Below are 23,012 nucleotides of genomic sequence, written 5' to 3' on the forward strand. Positions count from 1 at the left end.
TTTTTAGTTGAGCAATATACCTTGGGAACCTTTCAATATAATATATAGAGAAACTCCTCATTCTTTCCCTCCCTTCATCCCTTTTCTTTTTAACCGTGCATTCCATTTTGTGGCTGCACCATGCATAGATAGAAATTTGGGTTGCTTCCCAACCTTTGTTTTTACAACCAGCGCCACAGAGAATTACGTGGCACACGTGTTATTTCTATGTCTTCAGCTATATCTGCAGGATCAATTTCCCGAAGAGGCGTTTTATAGGTGAGACGGTAAGTGTGTTTGTAATTTTGATAGATATTTTCAAAATGCTCTCTGCAGAAACTGTAAAATAACCTGTACTTCTACTCTTAAAGTATAAGGATTGGGGGTGCACTTTCGAGTCCTTTACATTACTCCACAGGCAAAGGTACCGGAAAAACCTTCCTGTGTTGTTAGTGGGTAGAGGGAATGAAGACAACGTGAGTGAGTGAGGACACAGAGCAGTTCACAATCTGATATTCGGAGAGACCTCATGGGGCAGGTGCTATGTCATTATTTACAGAAATGATTCCCAGGCACAGAAAATTAAGCACCTTGCCTGAGCTGACATCCTAGTAGTTGGCCAAGACGAGATCTGAACACCTATCTTAGCCACTATGACTCTTACTTGTCAAATACCATATCCTCCTAGTGTATTGAAATAATTTCATCATTCTCTATGGTCTCAACTACACAAAACTACTTTCTATGCCAAATTGGAATATTAATATATTCATATTATATATATGCATATAACCCACATTGATCAATCAAACTATCATCTTTATTCGAATTCTAGGTAATTGTTCCTTTCTTTTCCTTAAAAAATGTAATAACTTTTCTTCATTGTTGTGCTGTAAACCAAAGAGCAAAACTTAACAGCCATGCTTTCCCTGGACTTCTGGTTCACACTGAAATGTGTGCTGCTCGGTATTATTCTGCTATATGAGAGGCACAGGGTATGCGTTATTATTTGCTAGGCAAATGTGGTGATGAAGATAAACTCAAAGGAAGCTCTTAATAGTAAGTCATCATTTGGATATAATTATCTGGGTTTCTACAACTTTTCAAGAAATACTTAAAGTATATTTTTTGTGAATACCAGCTTTAATAAGCCGACCTCGAGAATCTTTATTATGGTTTCTGAAAATTCTCTGCTGTTTAATGGCATAAAATAAAACAAAAACAATCACAATCAAAAGTGAACCACAAAATCCATTTTCTGACATCTTTTTACGGGCTGAAGCCACTCGAGACTGCCTCGCAAAATCTGCAGCGTTGGCACGGATTCACTTCCACTTGGGGATGAACTAACGGCTGCACTCCTCTTGGAGGCCAATAATTATGTGTTTGTTTCCACGCTGTAAGTATCGCCAAGTGGGTTAGCTCACCACCAAAAGGATTCCATTCATGTCTGCAAATGGCATCGACTTTCCTGGAATTTTCATGAAGGGTCAAACAGGATGTGAAGGCTTTTAAAGCACACTGATACGCACATGTGTACATATGTGTACGTGTGTATATGCACATATGTGTATATGTGCATGTGTGTATATTTGCACACATATGAGAATAATATCAATGATATAGAAGTCAGCGTCTCCACTTAGTTCTAATCAATGCCCAAAGATTGGTTGCCAAGCTTGTTTGGCCTATAGCTACATTGTGTTCACCACCCATGGTATTTTTAAATAATGTGAATCAATACTTAAGGGAGAAAAAAACTTTATAGCTAAAAAAAGTCCAGATTCCTATCTTTGTTGAAAAATCTGGAGTTGCAGCAAAGCCACGTTTTTGCGTGGCAGCACCAGGGAGGGCTGAGTAGATGCAACGCAGTTGTATTTGGGCAAAGGTGTGCTTTGGGTTTGCTCCAGACACAACCACTCCTGCGACATTGCCACATCAAGGCTATTTGTAATAGAGGAATAGGTCTCTGAAGGGTTAGATCTCTTCTAAAGTAACAGGACGAGGACAGATTCTTCTCTTTCAACCGGTCTGTTTAGTCATTGAAGTTACTGACTGCACATGAAACACCCACTGTGCAAGATTTCATAACCCTGCTCTACTTCTCCACGGGGAGAAATTTACCAGCTACCTTTTCTGCAGGACGATAGCGTTAGTGTGGAGACCCAACAGAGGGTCTCTGAAGGTTAGTCTTTTGCAAAAACACACTTCCAGCAAATCTATGCCCCATGAGTACCATCCTTTTCATGCCACCAATATATCATTAATAGCATTATATTATTCTTGAAAAAAACTTCCCAAATTAATAAGATTGCCAACACATATTGTGTGCATCCATTGGTCTATCACATGGAAGCTCTCTGAGGGCAGGGGTTTTGTTCCTGAAAGTTTAGAACAGGGCCTGGACCATAGTAGGTGCACAATAAATATGTGTTGCATGAATAGTAACTTTAAATTACTCACTGTGCTGAGTTTCTCTTGCACTTGTTTCTTAAGGAGCCACTGTGCATGGGTCTTCACCCTGCTCGGAGCCTTGGGAGGCTCCTGTGTGACTTACGTTACTGGGATCCGTGGATTCTTTGTGTTTTGGCATCTGACTTGACCAAAGGGAAGCACTGGGCAGGAGACTGTTGGGAGCAAGGGTCCTTCCCTGACAGCTGACTCCACTGAGGGTCATAGCTCCTGTCCCGCAGTCCTCTCCACAGTTCCTTGGATTTCCAAAACCGCTGCCTCCTTCCACTCCCTCAACCATATGGCTGCTGGCAGCATCCCTGGTTTCTAGCCCCAGGTTAATATGCTGTCCTTACCAAGCTTTGTAAATACAGGTATCCCTGCTTTATGAATTCACATTACAGCCACTTTGCAGAAGATGCTGCATTAGTACCTGCTTGCCCTAACAAAAAGAAAGGAGTCTGGACAAAGGAATGTGAATATAAGACTCTTCTGCTTTGCTTTTAGAAAGTGAAAATAGCATTTGTTTTTCAGGTAGCCTGTGTGGACGCAGTGTGCCCCTGGATCAGAGAGAGTGGGACCAAAAGCTCCTCCCATGGGAACCCCACTCAGCACCTCAGCGTCCAGCCACCCTAACATGGAACTGTGTCTGTGAGCACCTGTATTCTCTCTCTCTCCTTGTATTTGGTACACCCTTCAGCAGGTGTGTCCTAAGGTGACTATTTCCACTTTATGCCATTTCAGTTTGCAAAAAGTTTCATAGGGCCGCTCCACTGGGGCAATGGGGAGACCTGTCGTCCTGTTAGAAATCTCACCTGCAGTTAGTTATCTGACTCCAGTACACCATCTGTTCCTGCCAGACCCCTCACACACTTATCACAGAGCCTGCCCATTTATTCCCTCCCCTACGCAGTATGAAATAAAGGAGAAGCAGTTCTCCAGTAAACAACTGTTTTCACCTTTACCAGTAACTGAGAGATCTTCACCTGTAAATGGCAGAAGCCGGGTGAGAGCCGGTGTCATAGCTGGCACGGACACGCCCCCGGTAGAGTTCCACAGCGATATGGTCTTTGTCCCCCTTATAGAGGAGGATCCCACTGTCTTCATCTGTAGCAATCTAGGAGGGAGGACCCTGATGTTAGCGGCATGCACAGTCACCCAAACACACTTCATCAAAACAAACAAGACTGCTTAGTACAGGGTTTTTACTATGGTTTATTTTTTCCTTATGGCTATGAGAAAATACTAACGCATCTTGGAATTGTTACTTGCAAGATAACTTAGTCTAAATTACTTTGCTGCAAATAAATTCCTAAAGAACCTTAAAAGGTGTTTCTTTTTTACATTCATATTTTTATTCTTTCTATACATACTGGCAATGACAAAGCTTAAAGATGCATGTCCCATAAATATGCAAAAACGAGGAATTGACATACATAATTTATACTTCAGGAAATTACAGTTGAAAAATATTTTCCACATCATTACAGTGCACAGTATTTATAGTAAATCAAGCTTTTCCCCTTAGATTTCAAACTATTTTCTCAGCAGAGAATGATCAAATCTAATCAGGAATAAAGTGGCCATGGTTCTGTTCGGTTGAAAAAGAACAACAACAAATACTTAAGTAGGCACCACTGGGTGCGCTTGCGCTTTCTTTCCTGGAGCTGTTCACCCTCCTGCTCATTTTGCTTCTCCGGAGCCGTATCTATGGCACGTGTGAAATGGGACTCCACTGAGCAACACTGCTTTTGTAGTTCATATAAAAAAGTAAGTTCTTTGCAGTTATGGCATGAGAAGAGGGAAATCTCTGCCCCATCCTGCTTTTTGGCTTTTTTTGTTTTGGCTTTTAAAGACTCAGTTTTGTAAAAGTCAGTGCTGAGTACTTCTCGTAACAATCTAATGTGGCAAATGTTGGAAGTCAGGAAGATGTTTTAGTTTTAATGAAGTAAAACTGTCTTGTTTGCAGGGTCCTCTTCCTCATGACTTCTAAAGAACCCCCACCCCTCACTGGAGTGCTAGGGTAAACCAACTGTGATGAGGGGTCTACAGGAAATAGGCTAAAACCATTTCAGTTCAAAACATTACACTATTTTGCTTACCAGATAAACAAACACACAGCCCCAACCAGCCCTGTGTCACTTACGTGGGTTGATTACCTCTAATCTAGACTAAACTTATCTATAGGGACCTGAATCTCTGACTCAAAGCTACTCAGCAACTTGGTGGAAAGACTAACAATAAACCTGAGTTTGTTCGTTTCATGCCTATCCTCAAAGGTTTTGCATGAAAAGTGAAAAGGCGCTCGCCAATATTTTGCCATAGTGTGTTCTGTGACACCTGCTCTCTCCCCTCAGTGGCACATTCTCTAAGAAAAGCCTCCCTGTGCAGATTCTGAACAGCAGAGTCATAAAAATAAATGACCGAGAAGCTTTCTCCCAGGAACAAAACGAGGAGATATATATTGTCTTGCTGTGTGTTTTTTCAAACAAGTAATGAATAAAAATACCTGATTCCCATTTAGCTGGGGAAAATACAAATGCTGGAAAGAAGACAGAAGCTCAGGGGGCACTGCCTGTCACTGTGTTCTGCTGTCTGTAACTGTCTGTCTAAGAAGTCGTTATCACTCACAAAGTACCACGGATGTGTGTGCTTTAAACCTGAATTTGGCTTAAGAGGAGATCAGCTCTCATGAGCGGCAGAAATCTTACCTGAAGCGTGATGTTCGTTTGAGGCCGAACCTTGGCCGAAGGAATTTGAAGATAGGACTCTTTGTTTACAAAATTCACACTAACCAGCTTTTCACACTTCTCCCCCTGGTAGCCAGGCAAACACTGGCATATTGGCTCATTCGTCCTGACGATGCACTGGGCCCCATTCTGGCAATCAAAATTATCACAGGGGCTGGTCCGAGGGAGGACCATGGGTGGAGAAAACTCACAGAACAAGCCACTGAAGAAGAACAGAAATACGCTGGTTAGATTTCACTTAATTGCCAGCGTGAACTGAGTCCCGAGAGACCCAACTCCGCACACAGATGCACGTTGCTCCTCTCACCTGTAACCGTCGGGGCAGGTGCATGTATAGCCATTTACTGCATCCGTGCAATGGGCTCCGTTTTTACACTTATGGTCTTGGCAGTCGTCAAAATCCACGTCACAGTGCTCGCCGATGTATCCTGGTGTGCAGTCACATCTGTGTGAACAAGCGGGGAAGTGGTTTCAAACCCAGCTGAGCCACAGAGACAAAAACAGCTGCATCCATCTAGAAAAAGATGGCACCGCCTTTAAAAACGTATTTCAACAGGCTCACAGAGCCTCTGGATGAAAGGAAGCCTAGGAAACAGGGCTGGTCTGCAAAGCAGCCTCTGGCTTCTCCTTGTGGTTCGGCAGAGGAACGGGGCGTCCATCTCCCTGATGACAGTGAGGGTCCACGATCCAAATACGAACACAATCATTACACCAGGGTTCCTGCCTCTCTCCACCTCGTTTGCTTTCCTACTTTCCTCCTCCCTTCCTCTCTCTCTGCCCCCCTTCCTCTTTTTCTCTCTTCCTTCCTCCCCTCTTTCCCCACTTTATTTGCCTACAGGGTCTTCTATTTTCAGCTCTAATTGATTTGAGGAGTTGAGATGATAAAATTGCTCTGTTGTCAAATTTACTGAAAGTATTAAGCAATTTTTAAATGAATAACATTTAAAAAACATTCTAATTGACAATAAATACATTGGAATAAAATATATATTTGTGAAAAATTATGTTAACACTGGATACCCTAACTCATCCTAAATCCAGATAATCATTACGCCCAAATGGGGCTGACCTAATGGGGTGGGGCATGGGAACCACGACTTGGGGGCCAGACCCTGGTCCCCCCAACAGGGGCAGAAAGGTCTCAGCTGTGCTGAGGGTGAAGAACCAGGGATGATAGGCTGCTGTTGCTGTTCTTTGAGAACTTGCTCTGTGCCAGACCCTGTCCTAAGTGCTTGGCTTACATGGACTCACTGAATGCTCTCCCCAGCCCCGTGACATTGGTGCGATCTCTGCTCCACCCTGCGGGTGAGAAAGCTAAAAGACACTCTGCTTAACTACCTTACTCAAAGACATTCAACTTGTAAGTGCTTTCACCAGAAACGGAACCCAAACAATCTGACGAGGGAGCCTGGACCACTGCACATGCTGTCGGATAATTCTGCAGGGCTCTCTGCAAAACCTGTCACTCGCTCGTGCTGACAATTGGAATTTCTGGCGGTGACACCAAGGAATGGGAAGTCCTGGGGGACTCCCGAGCTGCCTGAAGGGCAGCAGTGTGGCAAGTACGGTGGTTTTCGAACTGTGCTTTGTGGAGCTGCAGGGACCACGGAACCCTACAGACATGGCCACGGCAGGGGTGGGATGCTTCTGGTAGCTTCCCTCCACACTCCTTCCGCCTCCAACCTTCTCTGGTTGCAATTTATTAGTTTTATGCATTGGGCTTCCATAAGCATTTCTGTTTTGGGTTCGCTGACTTAAAAAAAACAAATAAACCAAGGAAGTATGGATTAACTTTATAGAATTTGGGCTTCGCCATTAGACAGAACTGGGTTTGTACGCTGGCCTCATCTTTAAGTGTATGTTGTCTTGACTAAGTTACTTAATCTAAGTGCTCATACGTAACATATAAAAAATAAAATAACTTCCATCTCATAGGTTTGTTAAATGATTAAGTCAAAACACTACCTGTAAAGTAACTAGATAGTGTTTGATATATAATGCATGATCAATAAATGGTAGGTATTTAAAAAAAATAATTCTACTAAGTCTTTGTAAGTCTATCAGTCTTTACGGTTAGGCTGTAGCAATCACCCACTTTTCTATTTCAAAGCCATCAGGGTTTAAGTGAATGAGGATAATTAAAAACACTGATGTGGATGTGGACATTATTGAATGCCAGGGGTTTTGTCTGCAAACTCAAAATCGGGATTTAAGAGTTGCTGGAGAACTGATGAATTAAAATAAATGGAGTAACACAGAGACCTGCCGTTCTGCACGTATGAATTAAAAAATAAAATGAGCTCACTCCGTAAGCACGCTTGCCCCAGAGGCAGCGGTTTTAGTGCTAAATCATAACAACGCAAAGTAAACAAGTCTGAAGTTAAATGGATCCTAAGTGGCCACAGACATTCTCAAATAGATGGACAAGCACCGAGAAGAGAGCTTCCACCCATGTTAATGTGAGCAGGGCTAAAGTGCTGAGCATTAAAAGGAAGAAGAAATGCTTTGATACATTCTGAATTATTTATCTGAGAAAAGAAATCAAAGTAAAAGATAAGAGAACCATACATTCACCATAGTGGCTGTGCTAAGAGCTATTTTATATTCCCTTCTCCACAAATGTCATTATTCAAGCCCATTAGAACTTAGAGTCACATTATGACCAACTTTTCTTTGTCTTTCTTTTGCTCCTCAGACGTTGTTTGAAAACAGGAAGAAAATATCTAATTAGAAATTCCTTGAAGTCTGTTATATCAATAAAAGCTATCATGGTCCCTCAAATCCATTATCTGTCAAGGAGTGAGGAGGAAAGGAAAGACTATAAAATACACTGTTTGGAAGCCCAAAAGCTGACTAAGTAAGATGCATGCTTGAAAATACTGCTTATGGCATAGCATGGTCTAAAAATATCTCAAAGCAATTCAGGAGATTTATGAGGTATATAATGAGCTGGAGAAGGAAAACCAGCTCTCTTAGCTTAGTAATAAGAAAATGAACTTGAAGGAACAGTACAACTTGTCCAAACAATGTTTGTCAGTAGAGATTTTTTCTTTAGCAGCATTCATCTAGTTTTGGTTTTTAAGTCCATTTTTCTTAGAACTGCCTCCCCCACAATGTGTGGTTCTGTGTATGTGGGAGTAACGGCACATGCTGTGACTTCACCTGCTTTCTGCTCAGCTACCTACATCCAGCTGTCAACAAGCTCACACATTCCTGCTGAAAACTCCAGGTCCCCAAATGAACTAACCCATAATCCTGTAAGCTGCACTCTTAAGACTGTGCAACTTCAAAAAATTAAAAAAATAGAACTACCTTATCTTTAAAAATATTTTATTTATTTATTTTTAGAGAGCGGAAGGGAGGGAGAAAAAGAGAGAGAGAGACATCAATGTATGGTTGCCTGTAGTGGATACCCCACTGGGGGCCTGGCTTGCAACCCAGGCAAGTGACCTAGACTGGGAAGTGAACCGGTGACCCTTTGGTTCGCAGGCCAGTGCTCAATCCACTGAGCCACACCAGCCAGGGCCAGAACTACCTTATGACTCAGGAATTCCACTTCTGGGTATTTATCCAAAGAAACCCAAAACACTAATTCAAAAAGATATATGTGCCCCTGTGTTTGTTGCAGTATTATTTACAATAGCCAAGATATGGAAGCAGCCTAAGTGCCCATTGACAGATGAATGGATAAGGAAGATGTAGCACATATATATACAAAAAATATTACTCAGCCATGGAAAGACTGAAATCTTACCATTTGTGATGACATGGATGGATCTAGGGGTATTACGCTAAGTGAAATAAGTCAGAGAGAGAAAGACAAATGCCACCTGATTTCACTCATATGTGGAATCTAAATAACAAAATAAATGAACAAACAGAAACAGACTCAAAGATACAGAGAACAAACTGATGGTTGCCAGAGGGGTGGGGGGTTCAGGGACTGAGTGAGTGAAAAAGGTGAAGGGATTAAGAAGTACAAATTGGTAGTTACAAATAGTCACGGGGATGTAAAGCACAGCGTAACATGTGTAGTGAATAATATTGCATTAATTATGTATGACGCCAGGTGTGTACTAGACTTATCAGGGTCACCTCATAAATTACATAAATTTCAAACCACTATCCTGTCCACATAAAACTAATACAAAATAATACTGAATATTAACTGTAACTGAAAAAAAGTATAATCTAATGGGTAATAATGGAAGACACTGAATTAAAGATTTGTCTTTCTGAGGATGAACTTCCTCATTTTGTAATGATCTCCATTAAGTCTCGCTAAAACTTTCTCTTATAATTACATTACACAAATTCCTGTGAAACCTGTATAGCAGATATGCAGCTGTGGAAAACCGCCTTCTTTACTAACCAATTTATCTGAGAAATTGTATCTGTTATGTATGTGATGGACTTTCAACTTGCCAAGTTCAACTGCGAGCAGATCAAAGATGTTAGGAGTTTAAGTGATTTATGCATGGCATTTAGATGAACAAAAATGCAAAACAGAATTTTGTATAAATTGATGATTTCAATAAGACTTTTGGTTTTTAGATAGGATTGTCGTCAAAAGGAATTGACAGGTACTGCAACTGTGTATTTTCTGAAATGATGAATTTTAAACAAAGCTGTATCAAAAAATTAAATAAAACTTGAGGATAAATATTTTATTCAGGTTGATCTTTAAAGGCAGTGGGGATCTTGGTAAACCTGACCCTTACCTCCCATCCAACAGAGAATGTATGAAGGTCTGTTGACAAATCTCAGAATGTTAGAGTCCCGGCTCCCATCTCCTCTCATAAAACTCTTCTTGACCTGAGTCATTTTTGATTCTCTGAATCCTATGGCAATTAGGCCTGAGTCATTTCACCGAGAAAATAAAGCCTGTGAAAGTGAATAGCTATAAAGCAGCATAAAAGCACAAGATGGCAGGTGGCCATGTGCCCTGACCGATGACAGGTGGTCCATAAATATTGTATAAAAGAACAAATGATGTTCTTGTCTAATTGTCTGAAACCACAGCTCAACTCCTAAACCCAACTGTGTCATCCCTGTGAATCCAGCTTCCCTTCCATAATGCACCAACTGCAAGGTTAATAAATGACCAAACTTAGAGGTGACCCGTGTTAGAAAAATCACCCGGCTGGGAAGTATATGTCTGACCTCCAGCTCTGCCAGGGAGTAACCCTGAGGTCTTGGGACAGCCGCTGACTGATCCGGGCCATGGTTTCATCACATTCAAAAGGGAGAATTTGAACAGGACGATCTCTGAACTACTGCTATGTCTAAGAAGAGAAGTTGCTGTTGATAGACCCTGAAAATATTTCAGGACTGTGGCAAAGGTGTAACTCAATTTTGACGCCAAACATATTTCAGCAAGATTGCTGAGGAGGGCATACAAATGATTTGGAAGTTCTGAGTTCACTTGGAGAAGCCTTCTGCCTAGACAGACTATATGCTTTCTCTTCCCACACGGGACGCAGGGAAGGGGAAGGGGCACTATTAATAATTACACTGAGACAACAGGCACACACTGGGACTGTCCCCTGGCAACCTGGGATACATGTCCCCTCTACCTTCCTCACCTTGTGCAGTTAAAGCATTTCTGCAGATCAAAAACTTTCAGTTTCATTAAACTCCATATTTTACCAGACTTACATTCAGATAATAAAGCACCTATCAGCTATTCCACACTTATTTGGCCTTCAAATAAATTTTGTTCATCTAGTCAAAGGCTATTTGACTTCATACACGCCTTCCTAGGAAGTCATGGAAAAGAGGAAGCACTCTCTTTTATGTTTTTAGTGAACTAAAAAAAAAAAAATCCATGCTGCTTATGGCCATTTAGACAAATCCACTGATCCCAGAGAATATCTTCCTTTAAGCCGAGCAAAGGGGTGAAGGCGGATCCTGAAAGGAAGGCTCCCCTCAATGTGAGCAGCAAGGTAGCCCCTGACTTACTTGTATCCTTTAGGTGTCAGGATGCACTTGGAGTTGTGCTGACAAGGGTTCAGGTCCTGGGCACAAAAGTCCAGCTTCTCCTCACACAACTCGCCTGTGAACATGGCAAACAGTGTTAGTTCATAGAGAAAGGGGACCAGGCTTCCGGCCAGCAGGCTATGTCATGGGCTTCATAGGTCGGCCCAGCTTGTGACTGGGGGAAAAAAATCACAAGACATGGAAGCAGAAGATGCAAAATTCTAGTTCTGCTGCTCGATAGTCTTGTGATTCGGGACAACACAAGTGTTGTGATCTGTGACAAACACCTGCCCTTTTAGAATATACTGCAGAATTAGAAAAAGGAAATCTGAATGCTTTTCTCTTTCTTTTCTTTTCTTCTTTCTTCCTCCCTCCCTCCCTCCCTCCCTCCCTCCCTCCCTTCCTTCCTTCCCTCCTTCCTCTCTCTCTCTCTCTCTTCTTTCTCCTTCCTTTCCTTCCTTCCTTCCTTCCTTCCTTCCTTCCTTCCTTCCTTCCTTCCTTCCTTTTTCTTTCTTTCTCCCTTCCTTCCATCATCCCTCCCTTCCTTCCTTCCTTCCCTCCTTCCCTTCTTCCTAAGATCTTATTTATTTTTAGAAAGAGGGTAAGGGAGGGAGAAAGAGAGAGAGAGAAACATCAATGTGTGAGAAATACATTGATCGGTTGCCTCTCACACGCCCCCAACTAGGGACCTGGCCCTCAACCCAGGCATGTGCCCTGACTGGGAATCCAACTGTCAACCTCTTGGTTCATGGGCTGGCACTCAATCCACTGAACCACACCAGCTAGGGCTGAATGCTTTTCATTCCTATTGTTAAATTTATTTTATTTTGGACTTTTTATTGAGGTATAGCATGTATCCAAAGGATAAATGAATAGCTGATAACTATCCACAGAATGAGCCCACTCATGTAACCAGCATCCACGTCCAGAAACAACACCATTTCCCAGCATCCCAGCAGCCTGACTCATGGGGCAAATACCCACTGTCCTGAAAGCACCACAGATTCGTTTTGCCTGGTTTGGAGCCTGACCTCATTCTGTATGGACCCTTTTATGTATGGCTTATTCTATTTTATGTCTGAAAGAACAATCCTCGAGTCTTCATAGTCTCCAAGGTCTTATAAGTCTAGAATAAAATATTTCCCCCACTTGTGACCTATTGCAGCAGCTCCAGAGGGTATCCCTTAGCTACATGCACCAAGATAGGCAACAAGATAGGCAGGAAAAGGCAAAAGGAAACTCAATCTAGATAGAGAACACGGACCTTTTCCTGGGTATCAGCTAGCTTGTAAGGACCAGCTTTTATCAATAAAGGTGACCTAAAAGTACAATCATGCTAAGTCTAGACACACAATGTTAAATTGCATGTCTGACTCTCTCAGAAAATTTCTGCAGATACAAATAACACAATTATATTTTATTTTCAGATATGTTAGGCCAAGTGTGGTTTTCAGTGAGAAGATTTTCCCAATCATTGTGTGAAATATTAAGGGAACTAGAAAAATACAAAATAAAAGTTCTTATTTTCTACCTTACTTCTGTATCACTTTTTAATTATTGTAGGGGCACACCTATGGGCCATGGGCCACCATTTATTTCCAAGAAACTATTAGAGCTTTTATTTGTTCAAAGTGTATGGATTGAAACAGCATTGGTTAAAAAATCAGGAGTTTGCAATATGTCCCTTTGTCTTAAGACTGCCCTTTTAGCCATACTTTGCTGATTGGTAGTAGTTGCTGGACAACTAAGTGTGGCATATTATTTATACTTCCAGGATCTTTCTCTACAATGCAAATATATAAATGTACTCATCTAGGTGTTACATCGGTTTGATCTATGATAAGCTAGGGTTTTTTCTATCTCATAATACAAACTAATTGCAACTGAAAGTCTCCTATCTTTTCTATAAGAAGGCTCTCTGTGTCTCTAAATCTGTGATACAAAAAGGTTTTAACAATGTATATGCGATGAGCTATTTTTAAACAGGGTTTATCTAAAACTCTCACTTTCAGTTAGTATTATTTTAAGTAATGCATCTGGATGGAATTTATTCATTATAATGTATTGGCCCACCATGATGAAACACCACTTTTAATTTCCTAATCAAACCTAGTTGGTTGGATTCAGGCTCCTTATAGTAGTCTACATTCGAAGCAGTTTGCAAAAAACTGATGACAGTGAAGGATCATTTGAGACAGATAATATATATCATCCTATGTACTTTTCACTTTATACCCAAACAAAAATTGTTTTAAAAATAATAAAAGAGGATACATTTTACTTCTTATTCATTTTGATCTGATCCCATTTGATCCAACCCAATCCAACTCAATGAAGCCAATCTAAACCGGGGTTCACAAGGATTTACTATATGGTGCTCTGTGCTGGGCGCTGGGGCTACAAGGATGGATGTGGCAAACGCTACCCTCAGTCCGCTCTCAATCTACCAGAGAAAGTCTGAGCTGGAGATAGAACGGAGGGAAAGAACTTCAGCTCTGAGAGAAGAACACAGAGTTGACCCTTTATTCTCTGCCAGGTATTTCTCCATAAACTTGACGTGGAAAGGAGACGGTTCTAAGTAACTGTTGGCTAAACAGATCATCAAGGCCGTAATCAATCGCAGCTTTAAGACTAAGCATGCCAGCCTGAATGTGAAAAGCTACGTGAATGTCAAGCAGTTCTCACCTTGTAAGGAATGTGTGTCACTAAAATAGCATAGCAGCAGGAGGAACCACTGCTAGAGCCGTGCAGGACAGCTCTTTGTGACCATTACACAGCCACACATTTGTCTCTCCGGTAAGATTGATTGATTACTTCAAAAAGAAATTTTCTCCTTTTAAATAGCACCAAATATTGTAATACTAACAAAAATCGCAAAAGCATTTGCTGTCCCATTACTGCCTGACTCACCTTAAAGCCCAGTCTTCCATCCAACACTGTGGGCACCTGTGTCTGTTCTCTGGTTTACAAATTTACCTCGAATCGGTGCCTGGGTTGATGGTGTTTCATTTTGCCTTCGTAACTTTAATAAGTTCTGTTCTCAATTTTTCCTTCCATTATATGCCCCCTTCTTTATGAAAATTTCCTAGATGTTATTAACCACTTGTTACCTATCTACACTTTTTATATGTTTGCTTCTACTTATGACACATATTGTATGCGTTGATATTGACTTAATAAATAATTATACAGTGCTTACTACTGTGTCAGACTGTTGTAAAGGCTGCCAATTTGCAGTCACTAAACGTTCATGAGAATCACATAAGGTAAGGTTGTAGGTTGCATTGTTCCGGGCACATCGCGTATGATTGATGTTTATCTCATTTCCTTTCTTTGTAAGATCGTCGAGAGCGGTGTGCTTGGCGTATCTGCCTTTATATCATTTTAGAGTATGGTGTGGAGACACACTAAAGTAATAGTTATTGAAAGAAATATTCATACTTTTTAAGGAAAAACTCTATCTTGTTGATCTATATTTAACTTGAATTTCAATTTAGCCTTTAGACATTTTTCTGTTTAAATTTACTAAATAATTGCTCATCAGTAATAAGTAACTTATGTTCTTTTCTTTAAAAATTACTTCAGATATTCCCCTGGCAACATATTAAACTTAATGTTTTCATTGGACTATTTGTTTACTGTGTGTTCTAATTATATTGGATTCTGCTGTATTTGGGGGAAGACAGCTTTTCAAACAGTACCCTGTAGTGTTGAGACCTAGGAGCACAACATAAGATGGGAGATGTAGCAGGTCCCATACACAAGTGCAGGACTTCATACCACTTCTCAACCAGTAAGGAAAATGGGACATTTGAAAACATCACTGGTTTTTTAGGAAGAATGGGAATAAAAAGCACTAACAGTTCTGTACTCATCTGGTTTTAGTCACTAATGAAAACTTTCTCCCAAACCTCATAGTATTTAGAGGACATCATGCAATTTTACAGCTCCTCCTCCTCCCTCTTCCCCTCCTCTTCCTTCTTCTTCTGCTTCTCCTTCTGCTGCTTCTCCTCCTCCTCCTCCTTCCTCTTTAGTGTGTGTGTAGTCAGAGCAATACTTGAGTTAGTGGAAAAATCAGGAAAAAAATACGACACCTGAATTTGCTTTTTTAATGGTCCAGGGCCCGAGTCAGTATCATCAGCGGCCGCCTCCCTTCCTGAGATGATACAGTGTGAGGTGACAAAAAAAGTGGAGATGTTCTTTGTATTCTACACATAGTCAATGTTGTGATCTGTTCTCCCACCAGCAGGTCTTTATATTTTTAACATGGCATCAGAAGAGATAAGTCAGCCCACTGGAGTGGTTCAGGTCAATGTGACTGAACACAGATTAAATTTCTGTGCCCTTGAACTCTTCAAAAGATAGGGGTCTCTAGACAGACCTTGACTCCATAATTTGGCTCCAACCCACAAAATCCTATTTATTTGCTTTCACCCCTGGATCCATAAAAGTCTCCAGTGACAAAGCAACAGTGTGGAATATCATGGTTTCCTGGCATTTGTGTTTTCCCTTTTGATCAGACAAATTAATTTTCCTCATACTTCTAGTTTTCAGCTTATTTTGTTGATGAGAAGCTAAAAAGGTGTGTGTGTGTATATTGGTTGTCTGTGTTTTCAAGAAACAGAGAGTGGTCAATGGGGATTGTTACCTCTTTAGGATAGAAGAGTTTGTGAGTGATCCACTCTATCTTGTGAAGAAAAAGCACCACATGTCCCAAAGAGAGTTGTCTTTTTTGAAAGAAAGTAACATCTAGTTGTTGGGTCACTTGCTCCTGCAGGTAAATAGGGCAGTCCTAGAGTAGCACTAGTACGAGCCGTGTGAGAGTGATGCCCACTTCCCTAAAAGGGAGGGATTCCTCAAAGCCCACCCTTGAGGGAGAGATGCCATTCATTAACTTCTGAACACCTGCAAAGGTGGTTTTTCTGAAGAACTTGATGGAGTGGTGATGTGACCACACATCCTGACCTGCTCGGGACAGCCCTGGTTTACACGTGTGACCCCATGGTAGTTATCCACAGTGCCCCCGTACACTCTCGCAGATGCCCTGATTCAGATGATGAATGGCATGGTCACCGAGTAGGTAGAGGAGGGAAAGCTGAATCCTCAGCGTTAATGTTCGGTCTAGAGTGAAGAGTGAGCGAGCACAAAGGGAGAAATCATAGAGAGAAAGTGCTCTTGCAGGGTGAGACGACACCTAGGTCGCTGAGTTATTGCTTGGCATGGTCTTCTGCAACTTATTCAGTGTAAAAGAGTGAGCTGGTTGCAGAGAAGTGAACTCTTTCACTGTTCTGGGCCCCAATTCTTCATCAATAAAATGAGCTTCTGGAATTGAAGTTGTATAAGGTCAACTGTGGCTCTCAAAAGTCTTAAAAAATGCTACAGAAGAGACAGATAATGCAGACAGCCAGTTCGCAGAGGAGCACCACGCTCAGCTGCACAAAACAACATTACTGCATCCAGTGTTAAAAACGAAGTGTCGGCATGTGTCCGGAGCCCCCTGAGGTACCACACCGTGAACGTGACTGCAGGAGGCAGAAATCTCAACACACTCCACGGTTCTCCCGGGACCGAGTACCTAGAGTCGGCCTTGCCTCCTGCTTCCTTCTAGGTCCGCAAACCAAGCTGATATTAATGTTCCTTCTTTTTTAAACACAAGGAGCCCTTCCTTTTATCTTCACTTGTGCTTCTGGTATCTTCAGTTATCATTTTGTTTATATTTCTTATTACCAAACTTAACAAAATAGTTTTATAACGGTTCTACAAACTTCTCCCGTGACACCCAGGGAGTGATCTGCTTCCAGTGTTTTCAATGCGTCTGACAGGAAATCAGATGTTCAACATTATCATGTATTTTCAGCGCCAAGTATGTGTGAGGCCGAGTCAACATTTGGAGTCCAGTGGTGGACAGCAATGACAACAAACCTCCTGTTTCTTGGGGATTGACACCCCTATCCTCAGGGGGTTATGCATGAGAGGTGGAGGAGAAGGTGTTAATTGATTGTGTGATACAGGCGAAGCAGAGAAATGTCAAGGTGTTCTAGGAGAGGGACTGACTGTGAGGGAGGTCTTTCTGAGGTGAGACTTGGGTGCGAGGGTGGAGGGGGATGAGGAGAGCGGACAGAGGTTCTGTGCGGCAGGTGATGTGGAGAACATGAGCTCTGAGAGATGGGAGGGAGTCCAGGAAAGCGCGGTGCCAGAGGAGGCCACACAAGTTGGCAGGGGCCATGTGATAGAATGTCTTGACTCTATGGGCATTGGGCACCATTGAAGGGTCTGAAGTTGGATGATGGCCAGGTGACATGTGCACTTTGAAAAGAACATTCTGGCTCCAGGGTTACAGATGGGTGCATACACATGGACATGAGAGATGACTCAGCTTGCACTCAGGAGAGATGGATGGCCTGGGAAGATGGCTAGGCAGCCAAATACATGGACATCTTTGAGGGATAGGATGATGAGGCAGCTGAGGGAAGGAGGTGTCTGGAACTTCTAGCTTCCTGGTCTGTATAGTTGGAAGTACCTTTTTGCAACATAGGGAAGGCTGAAGAAAGGTCAAACTTTCTGGTGCAAAGATCAAGAATTTTAAATATAGTGATTGGTGTTACGGGTTGAGTGTCTCCCCCTAAAAGCACTGTGAGCCTTGGTTGACTTGGACTAATAAACCCATAGCCCTCTTTCCAAAGGGAGGTGCAAGACTGGCCACCCAAACAGTAGTACTGATGGCCAATTATATAAGACATTAGGATATTAAAGGTGACACCACAAACTCTAGTGTCGTACAGAGGGGGAGAAAAGTGAGTCCAATGCCTTGTTCCATCAACTTTACTACAAATTGGAAGATTGGCTAGAACTTTGAGTAACAGTTGGACTTAAAAAAACCTGCTAATATCTGTATTGCCCTTAGTTACAAAAATCATAATCTTGACAGGCTTTTATAAGCTTAAATTATGTCAAAGACCAATAGTCAACAGAAGTGGAGGATACTTGAGTTGAATCCTGCCACCAATATGATTTACATTCTCTGCACACACAAATTTCTTAAACCATATTTGCCTTAAAAAATACTGCTTTAACTGATGGCACTGTTGCCAATTCTTAACTATAGGGATGCTTTGACAAGTCAGTGAGTAATGGTGATACCATCTAGTCCATGGCAGTTACCATTAAATGTTTCCTGTAACTAATAATAGTGTAAAAAGAAATTAACTTCTTGTAATAGCATCCATTTATACATAATCTGGAGTGAGAATTTTTTATTTGACCAAAATAAAAAGTTGCTTTAGTTTAATGATTTTTATAATACAATGTTGGGGGAAAATATTTTCAGCTCTACCCAGCAAATGATTAAAGGGTGAGCATGACCAAGTCCTTACCCTGGAGGTTACAATCTGCATCATTTAGAGAGACAAGATGCCCAATTTTCCAGCACCCCTTAAGAGTTCCATTTAGTGACTCGGCTATGGACCATTTGGAAACTGCTGCATAACTTATTCTTATTTTTATTTGTAACTGAAAACAGTACTACACAGTCCATGAGATCATTATTACCTCTGAAGAGATTTGTTCTTTATGTAAATTGTGCTAATCAGAGGCAACTTTTGAAGAGTTCTTGGATGGGTAATTAATTGCTGTCTACCAAGAATGTGGGCGACAGTATGTCTCACCTAGGCTGATTCAGTCCTGAGGGCCTGCTTAGCAGAAAACAGCTTGGCCACTTTGTTCCTCAGTTAGGATTTCTGGAATTTTCCAATTCTAACCACTGTTTAAAGTATTCATTTATTTTACACTAATGGAGAAATAAAACAGTAAATTTGAATTAAAAACTATGTCATTTGAATCTTTCCAAAAGTTAGCCCTTGGAATTCAGGTTGGGCATGTTTATCTAGAAGAAATATAATTTAGATATAGGTAAGATGACATTGTGGGAACACTTAACTGTTGCTAGTTTCTGCTAATGTAGCCAGGTTAACTTCTTCTTTTTTGTGTGTGTGTGAAACAGGAAAAACAATCTCAGAGTCCATCTGGGGCTCATGGGTACATGAAAGGGGTGGGGAGGGTTCTGAGCTGATGGTACAGCCTGTTCTTGTTCCTATTCTTAAATTGCACCAAATGCTTTTTATTTAATACAAAAGGATCATTGATATTGATAATAATGGAAAGGGAATTTATGACAGCAATCTGAATAACCGGACCAGAATTCTAATGTTAAAGCTAATCGGTTAGGACATTTCCAAATATACTTGTAATGAGGGAGGAAGTCTGGTTGAATTCCTGACCGAATCCCCAGGACACAGATTTTTGGAGGGTCAAATGCATCATTCTTCAAATATTTGCATGTGAGCTCTTACTTGGTTCAAGAAAAAACCTGAATAAAGGGTACCGGTTTCACTCTACTTGAGTGGCCTGTCGACTCAGACTTTCCTGCAATCTCCTCTAATGACAGTCCCCAGCGGAAGTGGAGAGGATGAGGAGCCCGGGGATCAAGGAGTGTGTGTGTTAGCACTTAACTGGCATGTTTGAGAAAGGTGAAGATAAGTGGACCTGAATGATTCACATGACCAAATTTTAAAAGTTCCATTCAATTCGTATTAGAAATTATATATTACCCATTTGGGGTTTTTTTTGTTAGTTTATTTTGTTCATTAGATTCCACATATGAGTGGAATCATAATGGCATTTGTCTTTCTCTGACTGGCTTATTTCACTTAGCATAATGCTATTCAGGCCCATCCGTACTGTCTCAGAAGGTAGGAGTTCCTTCTTTTCTGATGGCCAAGTAGTATTGTGTTATGTAAATACACCACAGCTCTTCTATTCATTCATCTACTAATGGGCACTTGGGCTACCTCCAAATCTTGGCTATTGTAAATAACACTGTAAGGAACATAGGGGGTACTTATATTCTTTCGAATTAGTGTTCCAGGTTTCTTGGGATATTCTCAGAAGTGGGATCACTGGGCCCAAAAGCAGATCCATTTCTACTACTTTGCAGTCACTCCACACTGCTTCCCACAGTGGCTGCACCAGTCTGCATCCCCACCAACGGTGTGCAAGGTTTCTCTTTTCTCCACATCCTCGCCAGCGCTTGTTTGCTGGCGTATTGATGATGGCCGTTCTGACAGGTGTGAGGTGATATCTCGTTGTGGTTTTCCTTCTGTTATTTATCCATGTAAAGAAAAACATTCTCTCTCCTCTTACAGACCTTGCAGTGTAGCATGCTGATGGATGAACTTTAGTAGAGGGTGGACACAGTGGATGGGATTATGGGAGTCATCCCAGGACAGGTTAAATGAATTGGACCTGAAAGAAAAGTACTTCTATTTCCTCCGCTTTTGCTGAGTTAGGCCAGATCTGCTTGTTACATACTCTGCTCAAGGCTACAATTCCAGCCACCACAGCACACTGACACGGGCGGATGTCCAGTCTCCAGTGTTCTCGGTGGTGACGGTAATAGTTGGTTTTATGTCCATCAGTAAGTAAAGAACTATTTATAAATAGTGTGATTCTAATTATTTTTTTAAAAAAGAGCCAACTCTCCCTGAAGATTCTTTTTAATAACCTGATCCTCTCTTATTTGTGTTGACCATCCTGAAATTTGTCTTCTCCATTAGAAATAGTTACCGACCTTCACAATATGATCTTGACCAATAAACAATCCAGGTCACACCTGCTTATCTGACCTTAATTAAATCCCAATGTCCATGCAGAAACACAGGGGACTGCTGCTGAGGGGCCCTGAATTTCTGAAGATACGTGAGCCACTGGTAAATGTCCTCTTGGTGTCCAAATTGTGCACATGGGACATATGTTCCAACAGGATGTCGCCACAGAGTAACCAACCTCATGAGGTCAAGTTAATCGTAATTCAAAGCAGGAAGGCTCAAAACTACATGCTATAAATGTGGATATTAAAATGTTTCCAACAAGGGCAATCATTTTATGTTCTCACTTTTGTTCTAAATGATATAAAATGGATTGCTCCATAATGCTTGTTTGCCAGAAAGTTGGATTAGGCTTTGTAGTCAGAAATGAGTGTTTCTCTTTGCTTACAAACTGGTAGAGTAACGACATGATGCCGTTAACTTTATTGGTTTATGAGGAGTGATGACTTTGCACTGGCAAACCAACTGACCTAGCCTGAACTTGCAGGGAGAAGCAAAGCCAAAGTTTTGCCTGGTGGACAAGGGTAATGTTTTATGCATTTCTGTATCACTTTGAATGCTTAGCACAGTGTCCTGCATAAGGTATTTTCTCAATAAATATCTTCTGAATTTTTAAAATGGAAAAACTTACCTCCCCAACAAATAAACAAAAAGGAGGTGTTTTTCATTTTCCAGTACTTCCTCATCGGAACATTGAAGCTCAATAATGGAGCCAATCCCAACAGCTACTGAAACTGCAGAAATATTTAAATCCATTCTTAAAATAAATAAATCCAAATTGGATTGAATAGGGCTTGGTTAAGCCGAAATGTTGTTCTGGGCTCAGTGGTCTCTGCCTATTAACTCAAGAGCAAACAGGGTCACTCCAATGTTTTCTGAGACTCACAGGCATTGAAGCGGGCTTTGAAAGGACGGGAGATGAACAAAGCCCACACAGTATCACTAGGTTGCCAGAGAATTTGCTCCAGTTAAGCAGACTACAGGTATGCCTGCAGCTGTACTGACTTGGATATAAAAACCTCACGCATCTCGAGGCAGAATCAATAACAGAAGGAGTCACTATTTTTAAGAGATCATAAAAATCCAAAAATATGTATAAAACCTAAAAAATGCGACAGAATCCAAAGTTTTTCAGCATTTAATATTTTCTTAAACTTCAAAGTAGAGTAAGGGGGTAAAAAGAACTATAGATCAACCCTAGGTAAAGTCTTTCCACTTGAAGTAAGCATAAAAAAATAACAAAATAATTTTGAAAAGATAGTACTGAAAAATATGGGGAGAAAAATTTCCTTCATACAAATAATTTCCTTTAGGTGGAATTTATCAAAATAACTGTAAGAATTCTTATGTCATCGGGAATGGCTTTAAATCATCTAAATTATGTCAATGTAGAGATGATGGCTGGAATTAAATGATGCAAAACATTTACATTTCACGGGTCATACAGGGTAGCCCTTGATATTTCTGGAGTATAGACATGTAACATTGTAAAGTGTTTTCCCACATGCTCTTCCATGTAATTCTGACATAGCTATGTGAGTTGGGAAAAGTATCATTATCCCTATGTCACAGGAAAACCAAAAATAAACAAGACTGGGAGGGGTCCCAGAGTTGATAAATATTAGGATGAGATACCTGAGCTTTCCCCATTAGCTATACAAATTCATCAGTATCCCACCTGCCCTAAGTGATGGAAAGTAGCCTAGTCATCAGGGACATTAATTAATTAATTATACAGGCACTGATTAGACACTTTTTTGCTTTCCTTTGCTTTCCTCATGTGTAGATAAAATAGATTGCTTGCCTATACCTGAATTTTGTGGCTACCTGTACTCTTTTCAAATGCACATAAGGGGCCATTCTGTGTAGCAAGCTGAAGGGACAGCAGCAGAAGAGCTTGTCTGGCATCATGGATTAGTGGGAGCCACTGCGGGATGTACGAGGATTCTGAGCCTGGAGGACGGCAGCAGATAAGGGGGGATTGGTTCTAGTGCAAGTCCCCAAGTTAGCATGGTTGCCTTGGGGTCAGTTAGGCTTAGGCTCATATCTGGACCCCTTGTTACAGGGTGTGAATCCCATGAGTAAGTGCTTTCTCATTGTTTTATACAAGTTATTGCTCAAATCCTTATTGTTCATATCTACGGGGATTTTAAAAATTAACCATATGCCGGCTAATTACAGTACCTCTTTT

At 41.2% G+C, this 23,012-nt stretch overlaps 1 protein-coding gene across 8 annotated transcripts in view; it reads right to left on the reverse strand.

Annotated features, from left to right (window-relative positions):
• The window catches only part of SLIT2 (slit guidance ligand 2), a 317,606-nt gene that overhangs the window by 16,820 nt on the left and 277,774 nt on the right, over positions 1–23,012 (reverse strand). For all 8 annotated transcript variants that reach the window (XM_024573636.4, XM_053922868.2, XM_024573635.4 and 5 more), the window contains 4 exons: positions 11,142–11,235; positions 5,488–5,625; positions 5,142–5,382; positions 3,417–3,547 (listed from right to left, as the gene is read on the reverse strand). In XM_024573636.4, coding sequence (XP_024429404.2) covers positions 3,417–3,547; positions 5,142–5,382; positions 5,488–5,625; positions 11,142–11,235 — 604 coding nt within the window. The remainder of the gene's footprint in view (positions 1–3,416; positions 3,548–5,141; positions 5,383–5,487; positions 5,626–11,141; positions 11,236–23,012) is intronic.

Source organism: Desmodus rotundus, chromosome 4 (genome assembly GCF_022682495.2).
Source record: "Desmodus rotundus isolate HL8 chromosome 4, HLdesRot8A.1, whole genome shotgun sequence".
In the NCBI taxonomy this organism is placed as follows: domain Eukaryota; kingdom Metazoa; phylum Chordata; class Mammalia; order Chiroptera; family Phyllostomidae; genus Desmodus; species Desmodus rotundus.